This window comes from Geotrypetes seraphini, chromosome 10 (genome assembly GCF_902459505.1).
Source record: "Geotrypetes seraphini chromosome 10, aGeoSer1.1, whole genome shotgun sequence".
Lineage (NCBI taxonomy): Eukaryota > Metazoa > Chordata > Amphibia > Gymnophiona > Dermophiidae > Geotrypetes > Geotrypetes seraphini.
The window spans coordinates 135,436,524-135,451,683 of record NC_047093.1 but is presented as its reverse complement, the minus strand read 5'-3'; the positions used below and the strand labels follow the sequence as shown (position 1 = coordinate 135,451,683).

General features: G+C 42.1%; 1 protein-coding gene across 1 annotated transcript; it reads right to left on the bottom strand.

Moving 5' to 3' along the window:
• Positions 1 to 3,380: 3,380 nt before the first annotated feature.
• LOC117368614 (olfactory receptor 6N2-like) lies at positions 3,381 to 4,310 on the bottom strand. Its single transcript, XM_033962342.1, has one exon. It carries the CDS (start codon positions 4,308 to 4,310, stop codon positions 3,381 to 3,383), a length of 930 nt encoding a protein of 309 aa, XP_033818233.1.
• Positions 4,311 to 15,160: the final 10,850 nt, after the last annotated feature.

The following is a 15,160-nucleotide window of genomic DNA, read 5'->3' as shown; positions in this document are numbered from 1 at the left end:
AGACAAATTTGGCACCTTCTCCCAGCCCTTAAATCTCCTCTGGAGGTAGGGTTACTTTCAAATAGCCCTCCCCCTGCAGAAATCCAAGCACTGAAACTTGCTTCTCATTTATCTGGCTTCTAGAGACTGTTGGAACATATAAGCTGGGTCTCCAGCCATCTCCTGGAGCCAGCAAGTCAGCACACCCTCTCTAAATTTCTGTTGACATGCCTATTTCCATGCAGGTGCAGATAGGATTACTCAACAGTCACACATTCAAAGAATAGGCAGCCCTAATATCTAGGGCTGAGGTCGGCAACCTGCGGCTCGAGAGCCACATGTGGTTCTTCTCCCTTGTGGCTGCAGCTCTTCTTCCATGTAGAGATAGTCAACCCAGATCTACCAAAATACCTGGTGGTCCAATGGAGGTCTTTGTGGCAGGAGCACAGCCCTCATGCTCCTGCCTTCTCACAGCTACCTTCTAAAATGGCTTCCATGACCTCTTGAGACAGCTTGCAGTACTACAGGAAGTGCCACAAGAAGCCGAGAAAGGTCACAGCAGCCATTTTAGAAGGCAGCTATGAGGAGGCAGGAGTGAGAAAGCCACGCCCCTGCCACAAAGACCCCCATTGGACCATCAGGTATCTCAGTAGGCCCAGGGGAGGCTACATACACCTGGCAGAGTGGAAGGGGCAGGGGCATTGTGGGGTTGAGCTGCTGTGAGAGGGCTATGCTCCTGCCCCAAAAATCTCCCCCCTGAGGCTTTTTCCTCCTGCTGTTCTCTGTTACAATTAAGTTTCAATGGCATGTTGGTTAGCGATTTAAACTGGAGATCTGTGGCATAGTGAGGATAGGAGGCACCTGGGGCAGTGGCGCCCCTCCCATACCCTCCTCTCCCCCCACCGCCCCTTCCCACTTCCCACTTGAACTCTCCCTTCCCCCCACGTACCTCTGTAAATCTTCACCAGTGCAAGTGGTTTCTCCAGCAAGCCGCTCACGCCAGTGATGGGTTTCACTCTGATGTCACTTCCTGGACCTGGAAGTGATTCAGAGGGAAACCAGGCCAGCGCGAGCAACAGGCAGAAGTTGCTTGTGCTGGCGAAGATCTATAGAGGGAGGGATGTCGTGAGCATGGTGTGGCAGGGCAGGGCAGAGAGTTGCCAGCGCCCTCATCGTGACGGCGCTTGGGGCAGTCCGCAACCCCTGCCCCACCCCTTACTATGCCACTGCTGGAGGTGCAGATTTGTGATATAATTTTTTTGCATAGAAGATATTGTAATTAACTCCTCCTTTTACAAAACCGTAATGCGGTTTTTAGTGCCAGCCGTGGCAGTAGCAGCCCCAAAACTCATACGAATTCTATGAGCGTCGTAGCTGTTACTGCTGCAGACTGCACTAAAAACTGCACTATGATTTTGTAAAAGTGAGGGTAAGTTAGATATAGTTTATTATTAGTTTGTATGTTCTTAATTGATATATCTGGCCCAATAGCTTTACACCTGTAGCCACGGCAGGAGCTTGTTTTCACAAATTGTTCATTTCCACGTTTTGTTGGTCTGCTTCTTGTTGCTTGCCAATCATCACCGCTTTCGTGTGCTTGAAAACATAACATAACATAAAAGTTTATTTATGTACCCCAAAATCTTGCAGTTCGGTATGGTTAACAATAAAAAAAAGAACCTGTACAAACACAGTGACATAGAAACTTCAGCTGGCATAAATTTTTTAAACAGAAAAGTCTTAAGCAATTTCCAAACATGTTGGTACGAAATAGTTGATTCTCAAAATACTAACCCCCTTCCCCTCCCCCCCTCCTCTTACAAAGCCATGTTAGGCTTTTTTACCTCCAGCCATGGAGGTAAAAGTTCCAATGCTCATAGATGACCTCTGGGTCTGGCGCTAAAAAAGCCTAATGCAGCTTTGTAAAAGAGGGGTAAATTTCTTATTACCTTACATTAGTGATTTCTATTCCGCCTTTACCTTGCGGTTCAAGGCGGATTACATAAGAATTGTTAAGATATTAAGAAGGACATATTGCAAAGATATTAAGAAGTACTTAGGGAATAGTTTGAATATTTTCTGGTTTGCTAATGAGTAGTTGGTATTGCAGGAGGAGTTCAGAGCATGTTTGGTTACGTTATATTGTTTTTATGTGTTTTTTTGAAGAGTAGGGTTTTTGTTTCTTTTTTGAAGGTTTTGTAGTCTGTGGTCGAAGTCAACAGATTGGTGAGTTGTGGGTCCAGTTTCGCTGCTCTGGTGGCCAGTAGGTTGTCATACATTTTTCTTCGTTTGACATTTTTGGTTGGTGGGTGTGTGAATATTGTGTGGGTTCTTCTGTGTCAGGTTGAGGTGGATTGAGTTAGTCTATTGTTCCAGTAGGTAGGGCTGTCTCTTATCCCATGTCGCAGCCTGAAAATATCTTCTATGTGAACAACATTTTACAGATGGAAAAGAGAATAAAGGAAAATTTCATAGTAAACGTCTAAGTGCTGATTCTGTATAGGACAACAGCAGAGGCTGAGAATCGCACACCAGCGTCCTATACAGAATAAGTCTGCCCTAACGGACAGACGCCTAACCCTGCCTAACCTGCCTGATTCTATAACTAGCACCCAAGCCACAGGCACGAGTTAGAGAATCGCGTTGCCACAGAAATGATTGCAGCAAGGGAATCCCCCTGCTGTGATCAGCTAAGTGGCTCTGGCAGGGAAACCCCACCCCACGAACATCCCCAGCAAGAGGGATGCCCAATCCCTCCTGTCACCACCACCTAAACAATCCCTGGGAGAAGGGATGCCCAATCCCTCCTGTCACCACCACCTAAACAATCCCTGTTAGGAGGGATGCCCAATCCCTCTTTCCGGCATCCCCCCCCCCCCAAATATCCCCAGCAGTAGGGATGTGCACTCCCTACTGTTGGCATACCTCTAACACATAACCCCCAACACCCTCACCCCAACACCCCCATGAACCCAAAGCCCACCCGGACCCACCCAGACCTTTTTCAGCTTAGCAAACTTAATGCGCCTCTTCAGAATGGTGGGCCTTCCCCTTCCTGGTGCATTTTGGGATGCACCGGGGAAGGGCCTAAGACACTGATTAGCCAAAGTGCCTAAGGCCCCTACCATAGCAAGGGCCTTAGGCGCCTGGGCCAACCGGAGTCTTAGAGGAAGAGCCGACGCTGGTGCAAGCAGCAGGTTAGGATTGATGCTCATGCCTCAATTGTTCAAGGGGTATGGGGAAGGGAGCGGGCACATGTGCACATCAGGAGGGGAAGGGGAAGGAGCGGGTGGGGGTGGGGGCAGATAAGAGGGTGGAGATGGGCACCACTGCCCCGGACACCTCTCACTCTTGCTATGCCACTGGATGCAACGTTTACAGGCCACACCCTATCAGAAGAACTAATGTCTTCCTGTCACTATTTTCCACATGGCATCTCTTATCTCCTTGTTTCTCAGACTGTATATTATTGGGTTTAGCAAGGGTGTTATAACAGCATAGATCACTGACAGCAACCTGTCATAGGTCAAAGAATATGTTTTGGTCAGCCGGATGTACATGAAGCCTGGCGTGCCGATGATCATCGCTACTACGATGAGGTGAGTGGCACAGGTGGAGAAGGCCTTTTTCCGTCCTTCTGAAGACTGGATCCTCAACACAGCCCGGATGATCTTGATGTACGAGACAAGGATGAGGAGAAGGGGTACTGACAGCACGCAGATGTTCAACGTAAAATCAACAAGAATGCTCAAGGAGGTATTGCCACATGCTAAGCTCAGCAGGGGCGGCAAGTCACAGAAAATATGTTGAATGACGTTGGAGCCACAGAAAGGCAAACGAGAAATCAGAATGATTTCGGGCAAAGGGTAGAGAAATCCACAAAGCCAAGAGCCCGCAACCAGCAATGCGCCAACTTTTAACGTCATGGCAGTTGGATAATACAAGGGAGTGCAGATGGCCAAGTAGCGGTCGTAAGCCATTGATGAAAGCAGGAAGACTTCGGTGATCCCCATGGCATGAAAACAATAAGTTTGCAAGATGCAATTCCTGAAAGAAATACTTTTCCTCACATCAAGTAAATTGGAAAGCATTTTGGGGATGGTGACCGCTGTATAACAGAGTTCCAGACAGGATAGGATGCTGATGAAAAAGTACATAGGGGCGTGGAGATGCTGATGGAGCCGAATAGCCAAGAAGATAAGCACGTTCCCGGTAATGATGAGGAGGTACGTGATGAGTAGAAGCACAAAAAGCAGGGGCCGGATGCCTTCAATGCCCGGAAATCCTGCAATAATGAATTCCGTCACCGTACTCTGGTTGCTGGCTTCCATATTACTGCTGGAACGACAAAGGTGAACAGTTAGTAATTAGCTGATACAACATTAAAGTTTTGACTCAGCCTACATCAACACGGGAGCTAGTACTGGATGCAGTTGGATTGTATCGGAAAAACCTTTTTAAGAGCCAGCCTAATGCAATCTTTGTAGGCTGCATGCAACAACATACAAACAGCTGAATTGTACATTAATTGTGACTTTTGCAAGTTTACAGTAGCATTAAGGATGGTTGTATCAAGTATGAGGCTATATCTTTAAACTTTGCACATCTGCAGGTGCTGTAATTGAGCTGTAAAATCTCTAGAGGGCGCTGGTTTTGATTCTCTGCATTTAGTTCAGTTCTACAGCCAGTTACACAAGAATCGGCATAAACGACTCTTGGCCCGATATTCAAAGGATTTTTGCTTATAATCTTATTATTAATTTACTATTATTCTCTTATAGGTCAGGATTCCATATATGGTGGTCTTAATTGTATGCAAAAATTTGAGTGTGTGCCCGATTTCATGTGCAATTTCATTGGCTAATGAACCAATTAGCATTATAATTGGTGTTAATTGGCAAAATTTGGAATTTCTTGTGCATCTTCCCAAGCACCATTCTACGCAGATGCGCTTGTAAATCCTTTAGCGTGCAACTGAAAGGGGGTGTGGCCATGGAAGGGGCATGGGCGGGTCAGGAACGTTCTCTAGAGATGCATGCGGTGTTATGGAATTCATGGGATCGACTGTAAGGATTTACACCAGCTTTCAGTGAATATAAATGTGGAGGGGAGAGTGGCCTAGTGGTTAGAATCCTTTACATCTTTCGTGATGGGGGAGAGTACAAACTATAAAGATGATGATTTTGCCTGTGGTTTGTTATCAGATGGGTATGTTGCCGGTTTATTTTCAAGGGTCCTTTTATAAAAAATTAAATAGTATTCTTATAAAATTTATTTGGCTGGGTAAAACTCCTAGAGTGGCTTTGGTATCGTTACAAAGGCCTATTTCAGAGGGAGGGGTAAATTTTCCTAATTTTTATAGGTATCATCAAGCCTATATTTTGCGCCAGGGTATGTATTGGGTCGTCCCAGAGCTCATTGAAAAACTCCCAGATTGGCTGTGGTTAGAATGGCAACTCATGTCTCCATTACGCCTTTGCCATGTGCTCAATATCAAAATGCCTAGTTATAGTAAAGATAGCAGAATATTAGCTAATACATGGAAAACATTGTGTTATGTAAGTAATTTAACAACTATTCCAATTCATAAATCTACAAATCAATCTATATGGCTGAACTCCAAGATTCAAATTGGCGGAGAAAGGCTCGCCTGGAAGCATTGGATGATAGCAGGAATACGTTTATTAGAAGATGTTATCTCTAATGGTAAAATGCTTGAATTTTCACAGTTGCAACATAAATATGGCCTTAATAAATCAGAAAGTTTTAGATGGTTGCAACTGAAGCATGCCATTCAGGCGGGGTTCCCTGACTGGAAAAACCTTAATAATCAATATAGTATGGAGTTCTTATGCTTTCAGGTGGACTTCTTGGGTCACCAGGCCACTCAGTGGTATAAATTGCAGACTGGATTTATTAAAAAGAAACCAAACACTGGTCTGAGAGACATTTGGAGCATTGAGATTAAGCATCAAATTACTGCATCTCAATGGCCACAAATTTGGTCTTGGAGGTTGAGATGTACAGTGTCGGCATCTATGAGACAAACTTGGTTTTTTCTGTTACATAGAGCATTATGGGCCCCTGTTCGGTTACAAAAATTGGATAGATCTAAGTCTAATAAATGTTGGCACTGTCATCTCAAAGCAGGGACTTTAGATCATTTATTATTCTATTGTCCATTTATTATGACCTTTTGGAAATCAATTTGGGACCAAATTAATTGTTTATTGGACAACCCAGTGGCATTATCATATGATACTGTGCTGTTTGGTATGGCAATGAGAGCAAAAGCTCAGATTTCTACAAATAATAACAAATTATTACTCATAATGGCTGGTGTTGCCATTCAACAAATTACGTATAATTGGAAAAACGAGTAGATTAAATTTTAATTTCTGGTGGAATTCCTTATGTCATGTTTATAAAATGGAGAGATTTATTGCAATACTGAGGGGATGTTTCAGGAAATTTCAAGATGTGTGAGAGCCATTTACAAAGTATTGTACTGATTAGATGACATTGTTTCCCTTAAATTTACAAGTTAAATGGTGAGGGAGGGAGGGGGTAATTTTATTATTACATATTGTACAAGATATTTGATTATATGATAGGAAAGGGTGGGAAGGGTGGGTGATAAGAGCATATTATTTGTACCACTGATGATTATTAAGTGATATATTTATTGTTAATTTGTTTGGACATATTGTCACACTTATTGTAAGTCTGAAAATGAATAAAGAATTAAAAAAAAAAAAAAATTTAATAAAAAATTTCATGATAAAAAAAATAGTGGTATGGGCAGCACATTGAACAATAAAGAGTCATTTATTTATTATTTTAAAACTGCTTCTTCCTTCTTGTCTACTTTCCCAGTAACAAACAGAACGAAAGAAAACACACGCACAGATACAAATAAAATACAGACACAAACACACACATACACATATATGAAGAAAACACAGACCTATACATACAAGCAAAACACAGTCACACACATATCAAAAGCTGTAAACAAAAACACAAAAAAGCCATTCAAATACACATACTGTACATGGAAAGGACATAATTCCAGGAGATATTCTCCATATGCTTTCCCTACCCAGGGGGTAACTCTATAACAGAGTGCCTATGTGGTGCCTGTTCTATAAAGGACCTCCATTCCTCCACTAGAAAGCCGGATATAAATATGTAAATATGAACACTTACACCAACTCCAGAGCTTATCCTAGGAAAACTGGAATTATAAGCCCAGGCATGCACTGGGTTAAAACCTGGAGCCGGGTCAGCCTGTTCTGAGAAAATGGAACCAGGTGGCAAATCTCATTCGTAGACACACTTGTTCATTGTTAATTCTGCCTTTTGGTATATTGTAAAGAATCAAGTTGGGTCCTTTTCAAAACGTTTTCCGTGGTTAAATGGGGATAGGAAAAAGCATTTTTGAAAATTTTGCTCTCTCTAAGATTTAATGCTACGAAATGCATGGTTATGCTTTTGGGTACCGTTTAGGGGTTGAAGAACTTTTGTGCAAGAAAAAGGAGCAGGACTTGGGTGTGATAGAATGTGATGAGCTTAAGGCGACCAAACATGTTGAAAGTTAGAAGGATGCTACTGTAGGGTGTGAAGGGAGAGGTATGGCCAGTAGGAAAAAGGAGATATTGATGCCCCTGTATAAGACTCTGGTGGGACCTCATTTAGAATATTGTATACAATTCTGGAGACCAAAAAGATATAAACAAGATGGAGTCAGTCCAGAGGAAGGCTACTAAAATGGTCATTGGTCTTCATCATTCAGTAAGGTGTTTGGAGACAGACTTAAAGATCTCAATCTGTATACTTTGGAGGAAAGGCGGGAGAAGGGAGATATGATAAAGACATTTAAATACCTATGTGGAGTAAATGCACGTGAGTCGAGTCTTTTCATTTGAAAGGAAACTCTGGAATGAGAGAGCATAGGATGAAGTTAAGAGGTGATAGGCTACGGAGTAATATTAAGGAAATGCTTTTTTACAGAAAGGGCGTTAGATGGGTACAATAGTCTCCCGGAAGAGGTGGTGGAGACAGAGACTATGTCTGAATTCAAGAAATCATGGGACAGGCATGTGGGATCTCTCAGGGAGAGGAAGAGATAATGGTTACTGCAGAAGGGCAGACAGGATTGGCCATTTGACCTTTATCTGCCATCATGTTTCTATAACCATAAAGTTCTATGACCTCACAATGCAGGTAATGCAATGTAATGTAATGTAATTTATTTCTTATATACCACTAAACTCCGTTAGGATTCTAAGCGGTTTACAGAAAAAATAGACAATAGGGTACATTAAAATTATAAGAAAAATAGGTACTTAGATATTCCCTTACTATCCCGAAGGCTCACAATCTAACTAAAAAGGTGTAAAGAGCCTTAGCCTATATGGAGAGGAGAAGACTGGATGGGCAACTTAGCCTTTATCTGCCATCATGTCTCTAATTTTCCCAATGAATAGTTCTTATTTTGAAAGCCCACCTTAAACTTTCCACCTCACTTAAATCACATCAAACAGTCTGGTTATTGATACCCAATGGCATTTAACCAGGCAATGCTGCTGGCTATCGGCTCTAACTGTCACAGATAGTGCCACGTTGGTGCCAAGGCAGAGCTTTGGTGGAGGCAGCAATTATCTGGTTAGTGGTAATATTCAGTCTATTAACTACTGAGAAGTTAGGACGGCAAAAAGACTAGCCACCAAGCTAACGAGGCACCAGTCTGAAAATCGGTCAGTGCCCCCAGTTAACTTCAGGATGACAACAGTAAGCTGATTATTAAGTGCCAGAGCCCAGACATGGCCCAGTATTGAAAATCCAGGCTGAAATCAGTCCGTGGCTCTCAACCACTTGCATTTCTGTATCACCGGCATGCCATGCGCCTTGTAGACGGAGCCTGCATGTCCATTATAGTTGAACAAAACTACAGCTAAAAGCGGCTCTGGGGACCAAATTGTTTGTCCATTATATGCGAAAGTCTGTTATATGCGAGTTCGCTATATGCGGCGATTTTCTGCATGTTCATAAAGTCACATGGCCGGGACCAGCGGACCTCGTCCGCTATAGATGATATTTCGTTATAAGCGAGTCCGTTATAATGAGATTATACTGTAATATCTTGGTAATGCACTTTCTCAATAACCTTGTGACTAGCTTTGAAGAGCTGTGCATCCTCCATCAGAGTAATCCTTCTTTTCTAATCATGTCAAGAATATATTCCATACTACTACCACCAATAGTGAAATGGAGTTCACACTAGAAAGTAATATATTGTAGTGTTTTTTAAAGATTTTTAAAGATTTTTAACTTTCTGTTGAATTTTTAATTGGGAGATAAAGATCTCAGCGGGGTCAATGAGCCACTACTTTTAATGGTACATCCAACCTGACCCTCTTTGCTCAATCATTGGTCAAAAAAATTCCCAATTACTCATAAAATAGTCATCTAATCTTGTACTTTAAAAGTAAAAAATCTTTCAAAAAGTAAAAAAATATAATGCATTCTAGTGTGAACAGCATCTCAGTATTGGTGGTAGTAGTATTGGATTTCTGATGCAATAGTGTGATAAGTTTCATCCTATACATGTGAACAATATATTCTAAGCACTTCTAATTTGCAATACTGTTTTCCATTAATCACTTCTCCCAATGAATTCAAAACTCATTTTGCTGGTTCACTAAAACTCCAAAAACTCCCCCCCAAAATCTAGGACCCAAAAATCAACAAACATCAACATAAGTAAAGTGCTTAGTTGACGCTTATCAACATTTTGCAGTCACCCATTGATGTCTCCTCGAAGTTTTGAGCAAATAAATATTTAGAGACCGATTTTTAACACTAGCTGACTGGGAATGGCTCCCGGTCAACTAAATAGCACATAGCCACTGAATATCCAGCTTAGAAGATTGGCCGGTGACTGGCAATGTCACGTGACATAGCTGGTCACAGCCAATAATGATAATAATAACTTTATTTTTCTATACGGCCAACACCCAAAATATTCTAGGCGGTTCACAGAGTAAGAAGGACTGGACATTCCAGTGATAATACAAAACAATCCGAAAGGCAATACAATATTTCAATGATGAAAAAGTACAGTATGGAATTATAACATAGTCATCAATAAAGGACAAATTTTTTGAACAAATAGGTCTTAACCGATTTTCTATAAGTGCAATAAGATGCAGATTGTTGAATCAGATCTTCGAGCCATAGTTGAACTTTACCTGCTTGATAAGCCAAAGATCGTTGGCTAAGTTGCTGGCCAGCCAGATAGATCTGCCTACAATGGTAGTCTATCTTTGGCCGTTGAGACTTAGCCAGCTAGCCACCGAATATTGGCCTAGCTGGCTATGTTTCAGCTGGCCAAAGATAGACCAGAAATTCAATACCGGTCGCTGGACACCGGCCCTGAATTCCTGGGTTGGCCGTGGACCACGAGAGATCGTCGGCGATCTCCCATGGTCTGAATATCAGGGGATATTATTTAATTTTGTGGTCCTTGCTGTTTTTTAGTTCACCCAAACTACCATTTAACAAGTTTTGATAGTTCACTAAAACTTGCAGATCGGTTGTTTACTCTTTCGATAACTACAGTGACAAAGGGGTACGCCACAAATTTAGTAACACATTTTAAAACAAATTGGAGGAAATATTTTTTCACTCAACCCACAAGACAGCTCTGCGATTCATTGCCAAAGAATGTGGCAAAACAGTGTAGCTGAGTTTGAAAAAAAAAAAAAAAAAAGCTTTGGACAAGTTCTTGGAGGAAAGGTCCATGAACCTTTAGTAAGATAGACTCAGGAAGCCACTACTTATCCCTGAGATCACAAGCATGAAGTATGTCTGTACTTTGGGATTTTGCCAAGTACTTGTGACTGACTTGACTACTGTTGGAAACAGGATATTGGGTTTCAAGAACCTTTGATGTGACCCAGTAGGGCAACTCTTATGTCATGATTTAATCTTCATGCTAAGACGAGAGATATAAACTGCTAAAAAAATAAAAAAGCATGACTTAGAACCTATCACACCTGATATATAAATGAAAAGAACACACATAGATTTAACTCAAAGTAATCCAACAACTTTAGACAGATGTGAGACATAGAATCTAACTTTCTAACCTTGGAAGAACCAGTATGATGACTTTGACTTCAGCAATACGATGGTGGCTGAATGAATATATTTTGGAACTACACTGGCTGGCTCATAAGGTAATGTAACACATCCTCACACCCTAGAACAGAAAATCTTTGCACTTACTCTAAATTTTGAAGTGATTAAGTCCTGGTTTATATCTATTAGTGAGTCGCAAGAACCTTGTACTCCGAGTCTGGATGCTATTGATTTGTCAGAGAATTATATCAGTTTTTGGCTGCCTCCAATGAGAAATTTTAATCCCTCAAGAAACACACAGAGGGATTCAAACTCAACTGGAAAGTCTGGCTCAATAACTCTAACTTTTGTATTCCCTGGATTGAGTAAACATCACTTAATATAGAGAAATTATTACAAGACTGGAAGAGGCAAAGGAGAAGTAAGACTTACACAAAAATGAGTGTGGCAAAACAATGCAATCATTATGGGAATGCAGAATCCCACTGGCAGAAATCATAGGAGAGTAAATTTGAGAGGCTGAGATCATACTGCACATACCCTGGCTTAGGAGTGAGGTTCTTTCCAGTCATGGTATGCACAAAACTCACAAAAAAAAAAAGGCAAGAGAGATGTCCTTAAAACCAAACGGTATCGGTGTATTCTTTAACAAAATGATGTCTGGTTTTAAGGACATCTCTTGTGCCTGCTTTTGTTTGTTCTGCCACACTGAGGCAAGACTTTTTCTCTCTTTGCTATTTGGTACACGCAAATCTAACCCAACTTGGAGAAATTGCCCCCAAGAGAAACCTACTTGCCATCAAGAGCTTACCCACTTATTAGAAGTACATCTGCAGATATGAGATGGGGAGAGTCTTGTGAGGTGTGAAAGAAAGTGGCATTATTAGGGTTACCAGAAGTCCGGATTTCCCTGGACGGCTTTTCAAAACCCAGCACTTCGAGTTTTGAAAAGCTTCCAACCAATCGCCATTGGGCTAAATGCGTCCATAGAATATAATGGGCGCATTACCACTTGCTTTTAAATCCTAGGACTGTGGATTCCGCAATAACCTCCTCTGGGAGAGCATTCCAGGTGTCCACCACTCGTTGTGTGAAGCAGAACTTCCTGATATTTGTCCTGGACTTGTCCCCCCTTAGCTTCAGTCCATGTCCTCTTGTCCGTGTCACATTGGGCATTGTAAATAATTTTTTTTCCTGCTCTATTTTGTCGATTCCTTTCAGTATTTTGAAAGTCTCAATCATATCCTCTCGCAGTCTCCTTTTCTCAAGGGAGAACAATCCCAGTCTCTTAAGTCGTTCCTTGTATTCCAAGTTCTTCATATCTTTTATTAGCTTCGTTGCTCATCTCTGCACCCTCTCCAGCAGTTTTATATCCTTTAGGTTGGGAGACCAACGTTGGACACAGTATTCCAAGTGTGATCTGACTATTGCCCTATAAAACGTCATTATAACTTTCTCCGATCTACTCGTGATTCCTTTCTTTATCATGCCTAACATTCTGTTTGCTTTCTTTGCCGCTGTCGCGCATTGTGCCGACGGTTTCAGGGTCCTATCTATCAGTACACCCAGGTCCTTTTCTTGTTCGCTCTTACCCAGAGTTACCCCTGACATTCTATACTCGTGTTCCTTATTCTGTCTGCCTAAATGCATTACTTTGCACTTTTCCACATTAAACGTCATCTGCCATTTCTCCGCCCATTTCTCTAACTGACACAAGTCACTCTGGAGTTCCTCGCTATCCTTCTGCAATCTGATTGCCCGGCATAGCTTTGTGTCATCTGCAAACTTGATGATCTCACTGGAAGTTCCTTCTTCTAGGTCATTGATGAAAATATTAAATAAGATGGGCCCAAGTACCGAGCCCTGGGGTACACCACTAGTCACTTTCTCCCAGTCTGAGAACTTCCCATTTATGCCCACTCTCTGCTTTCTGTTCTCCAGCCATTTGCCTATCCATCTCAGTATATCTCCCTCTAATCCATGGCTTTGTAGTTTCCTGAGAAGTCTTTCATGTGGAACCTTGTCGAATGCTTTCTGGAAGTCCAGGTATATTATATCCACCGGTTCTCCACTATCAATTTGTTTATTCACTGTCTCAAAAAATTGAAGTAAATTCGTCAAACATGATTTCCTTTTCCTGAAGCCATGTTGATTGGCTTTCATCAGGTCGTGTGTAATGTATCCAAGTGCTGGATTATGCTATCTTTAATCAGTGCTTCAAACATCTTTCCAGGGACAGACATAAGACTCACAGGTCTGTAATTGCCCGGTTCTCCTCTTGATCCTTTTTTGAAAATCGGCGTGACGTTCGCTATCTTCCAGTCGTCCGGTATATGTCCAGTTCTAATTTTCAGGTTGGAAAGTTTTTGCAATAGTTCTCCAATTTCAACCTTCAGTTCTTTTAAGACTCTCGGGTGAATTCCATCCGGTCCAGGGGATTTGTTGCTTTTAAGTTTGTCAATCTGGTAGTATATCTGGTCCAAGTCTACTTCGACTGTGGTGAGGCTGTCCTCTATTACTCCTTTGAACATTTTCACTGTTTCTGGTATTGTTACGGTGTCCTCCTTCGTAAAGACAGACGCAAAGAAGGAATTTAGTCTGTCTGCAATTTGTTTGTCTTCCTTGATGTACCCTTTTCTTCCCTGGTCGTCTAGCGGTCCCACCGCCTCCTTTGCGGGTTTTTTCCCTTTTACGTATCTAAAGAAGGGCTTGAAATTTTTGACCTCTTGCGCTATTTTCTCCTCATAGTCCTTTTTGGCATCTCTCACCGCCTTGTGACATTTGTTCTGATCATCCTTGTGTTTGTTCCAAGCTTCGGTTGTTTTCGTGCGTTTCCATTTTTTAAAAGAGTCCTTCTTTTCTTTTATGGCTTCCTTCATCTCACTAGTAAGCTATGCCGGTTCTCCTTTGCCTTTAGTTTTCCTTTCTTTGGAAATCCGCGGAATGTGCTTCCGTGATAGTATTTTTCAGTAGGGACCATGCCTAATCTACCGTTTTAACTTTGTCCATCTTTTTCTTGAGCCATTGTTTCACCATGCTATCGTATCTTCCCTTTTTAAAGTTTATGGTTATGGTTAAGGTTTTGGTACGTTTCCCTGTCCCGATGTCAAGTTTGAAGTTGATCATGTTGTGATCGCTCGTCCCCAACGGGACCATAACTTCTACTTCTTTTGTCGGTCCCGTAATGCCATTTAGGACCAAGTCCAAGGTGGCGTTTCCTCTCATTGGCTCGCCCACCATTTGTTCCAAGAAGCAGTCCCCTAGCGCTTCCAGGAACTTGGCCTCCTTGCTGCAGTTCGAGGTTCCCAGGTTCTAGTCTAACCCCGGGAAATTGAAGTCTCCCATGATTAATACATTACCTGTCTTACATTCTTGTTTAATTTCCTCTATCATTTCTGAGTCTGTCTCCTCCATCTGTCCTGGGGTCGATAGTAAAGGCCAATTTTTGTGTCTGCACCATTGTGTCTAGGAATCTTCATCCAGAGGGACTCCAGCTTCTCTTTCCTTTCCGTCATAGCCTCTCTAACAGATTCTACTCCTTCCTGAACATATAGGGCAATACCTTCACCTTTCTGCCCTACTCTATCTCTTCTGTATAGTTTGTATCCCTGTAGTACTGTGTCCCATTCATTTTCATCATTCCACCATGTTTCTGTTATGCCAATGATTTCCAGTTCATCGTTTCTTGCTATTGTCTCTAATTATCCCATTTTGTTTTTCAGACTTCTGGCATTCGTATACATACATTTGAGTTCCCTTTGTGTTACCTTTTTGGGTTTTCTAAGCTTAGCAGTCTCTACTGTTTCTTTCACGGTATCCTTTTCTGTTCCTGCGTTGTCTCCCTTATTTGCTTTGTGGTCGTCCCCTCCTGTGTCTGGGTAGTTGTCTGTAGTTCCTTCTTCAGGGCATCCTGTCGCCTGGGCCATCGACTGGTGGTCGACTGTTGGCTTTCCCCTGTCTTTTAGTTTAAAGCTTCTTGATGGCCCTCTTCATGTTGCCTGCCAATACTCTTGCGCCTTCCTTGTTGAGGTGTAGT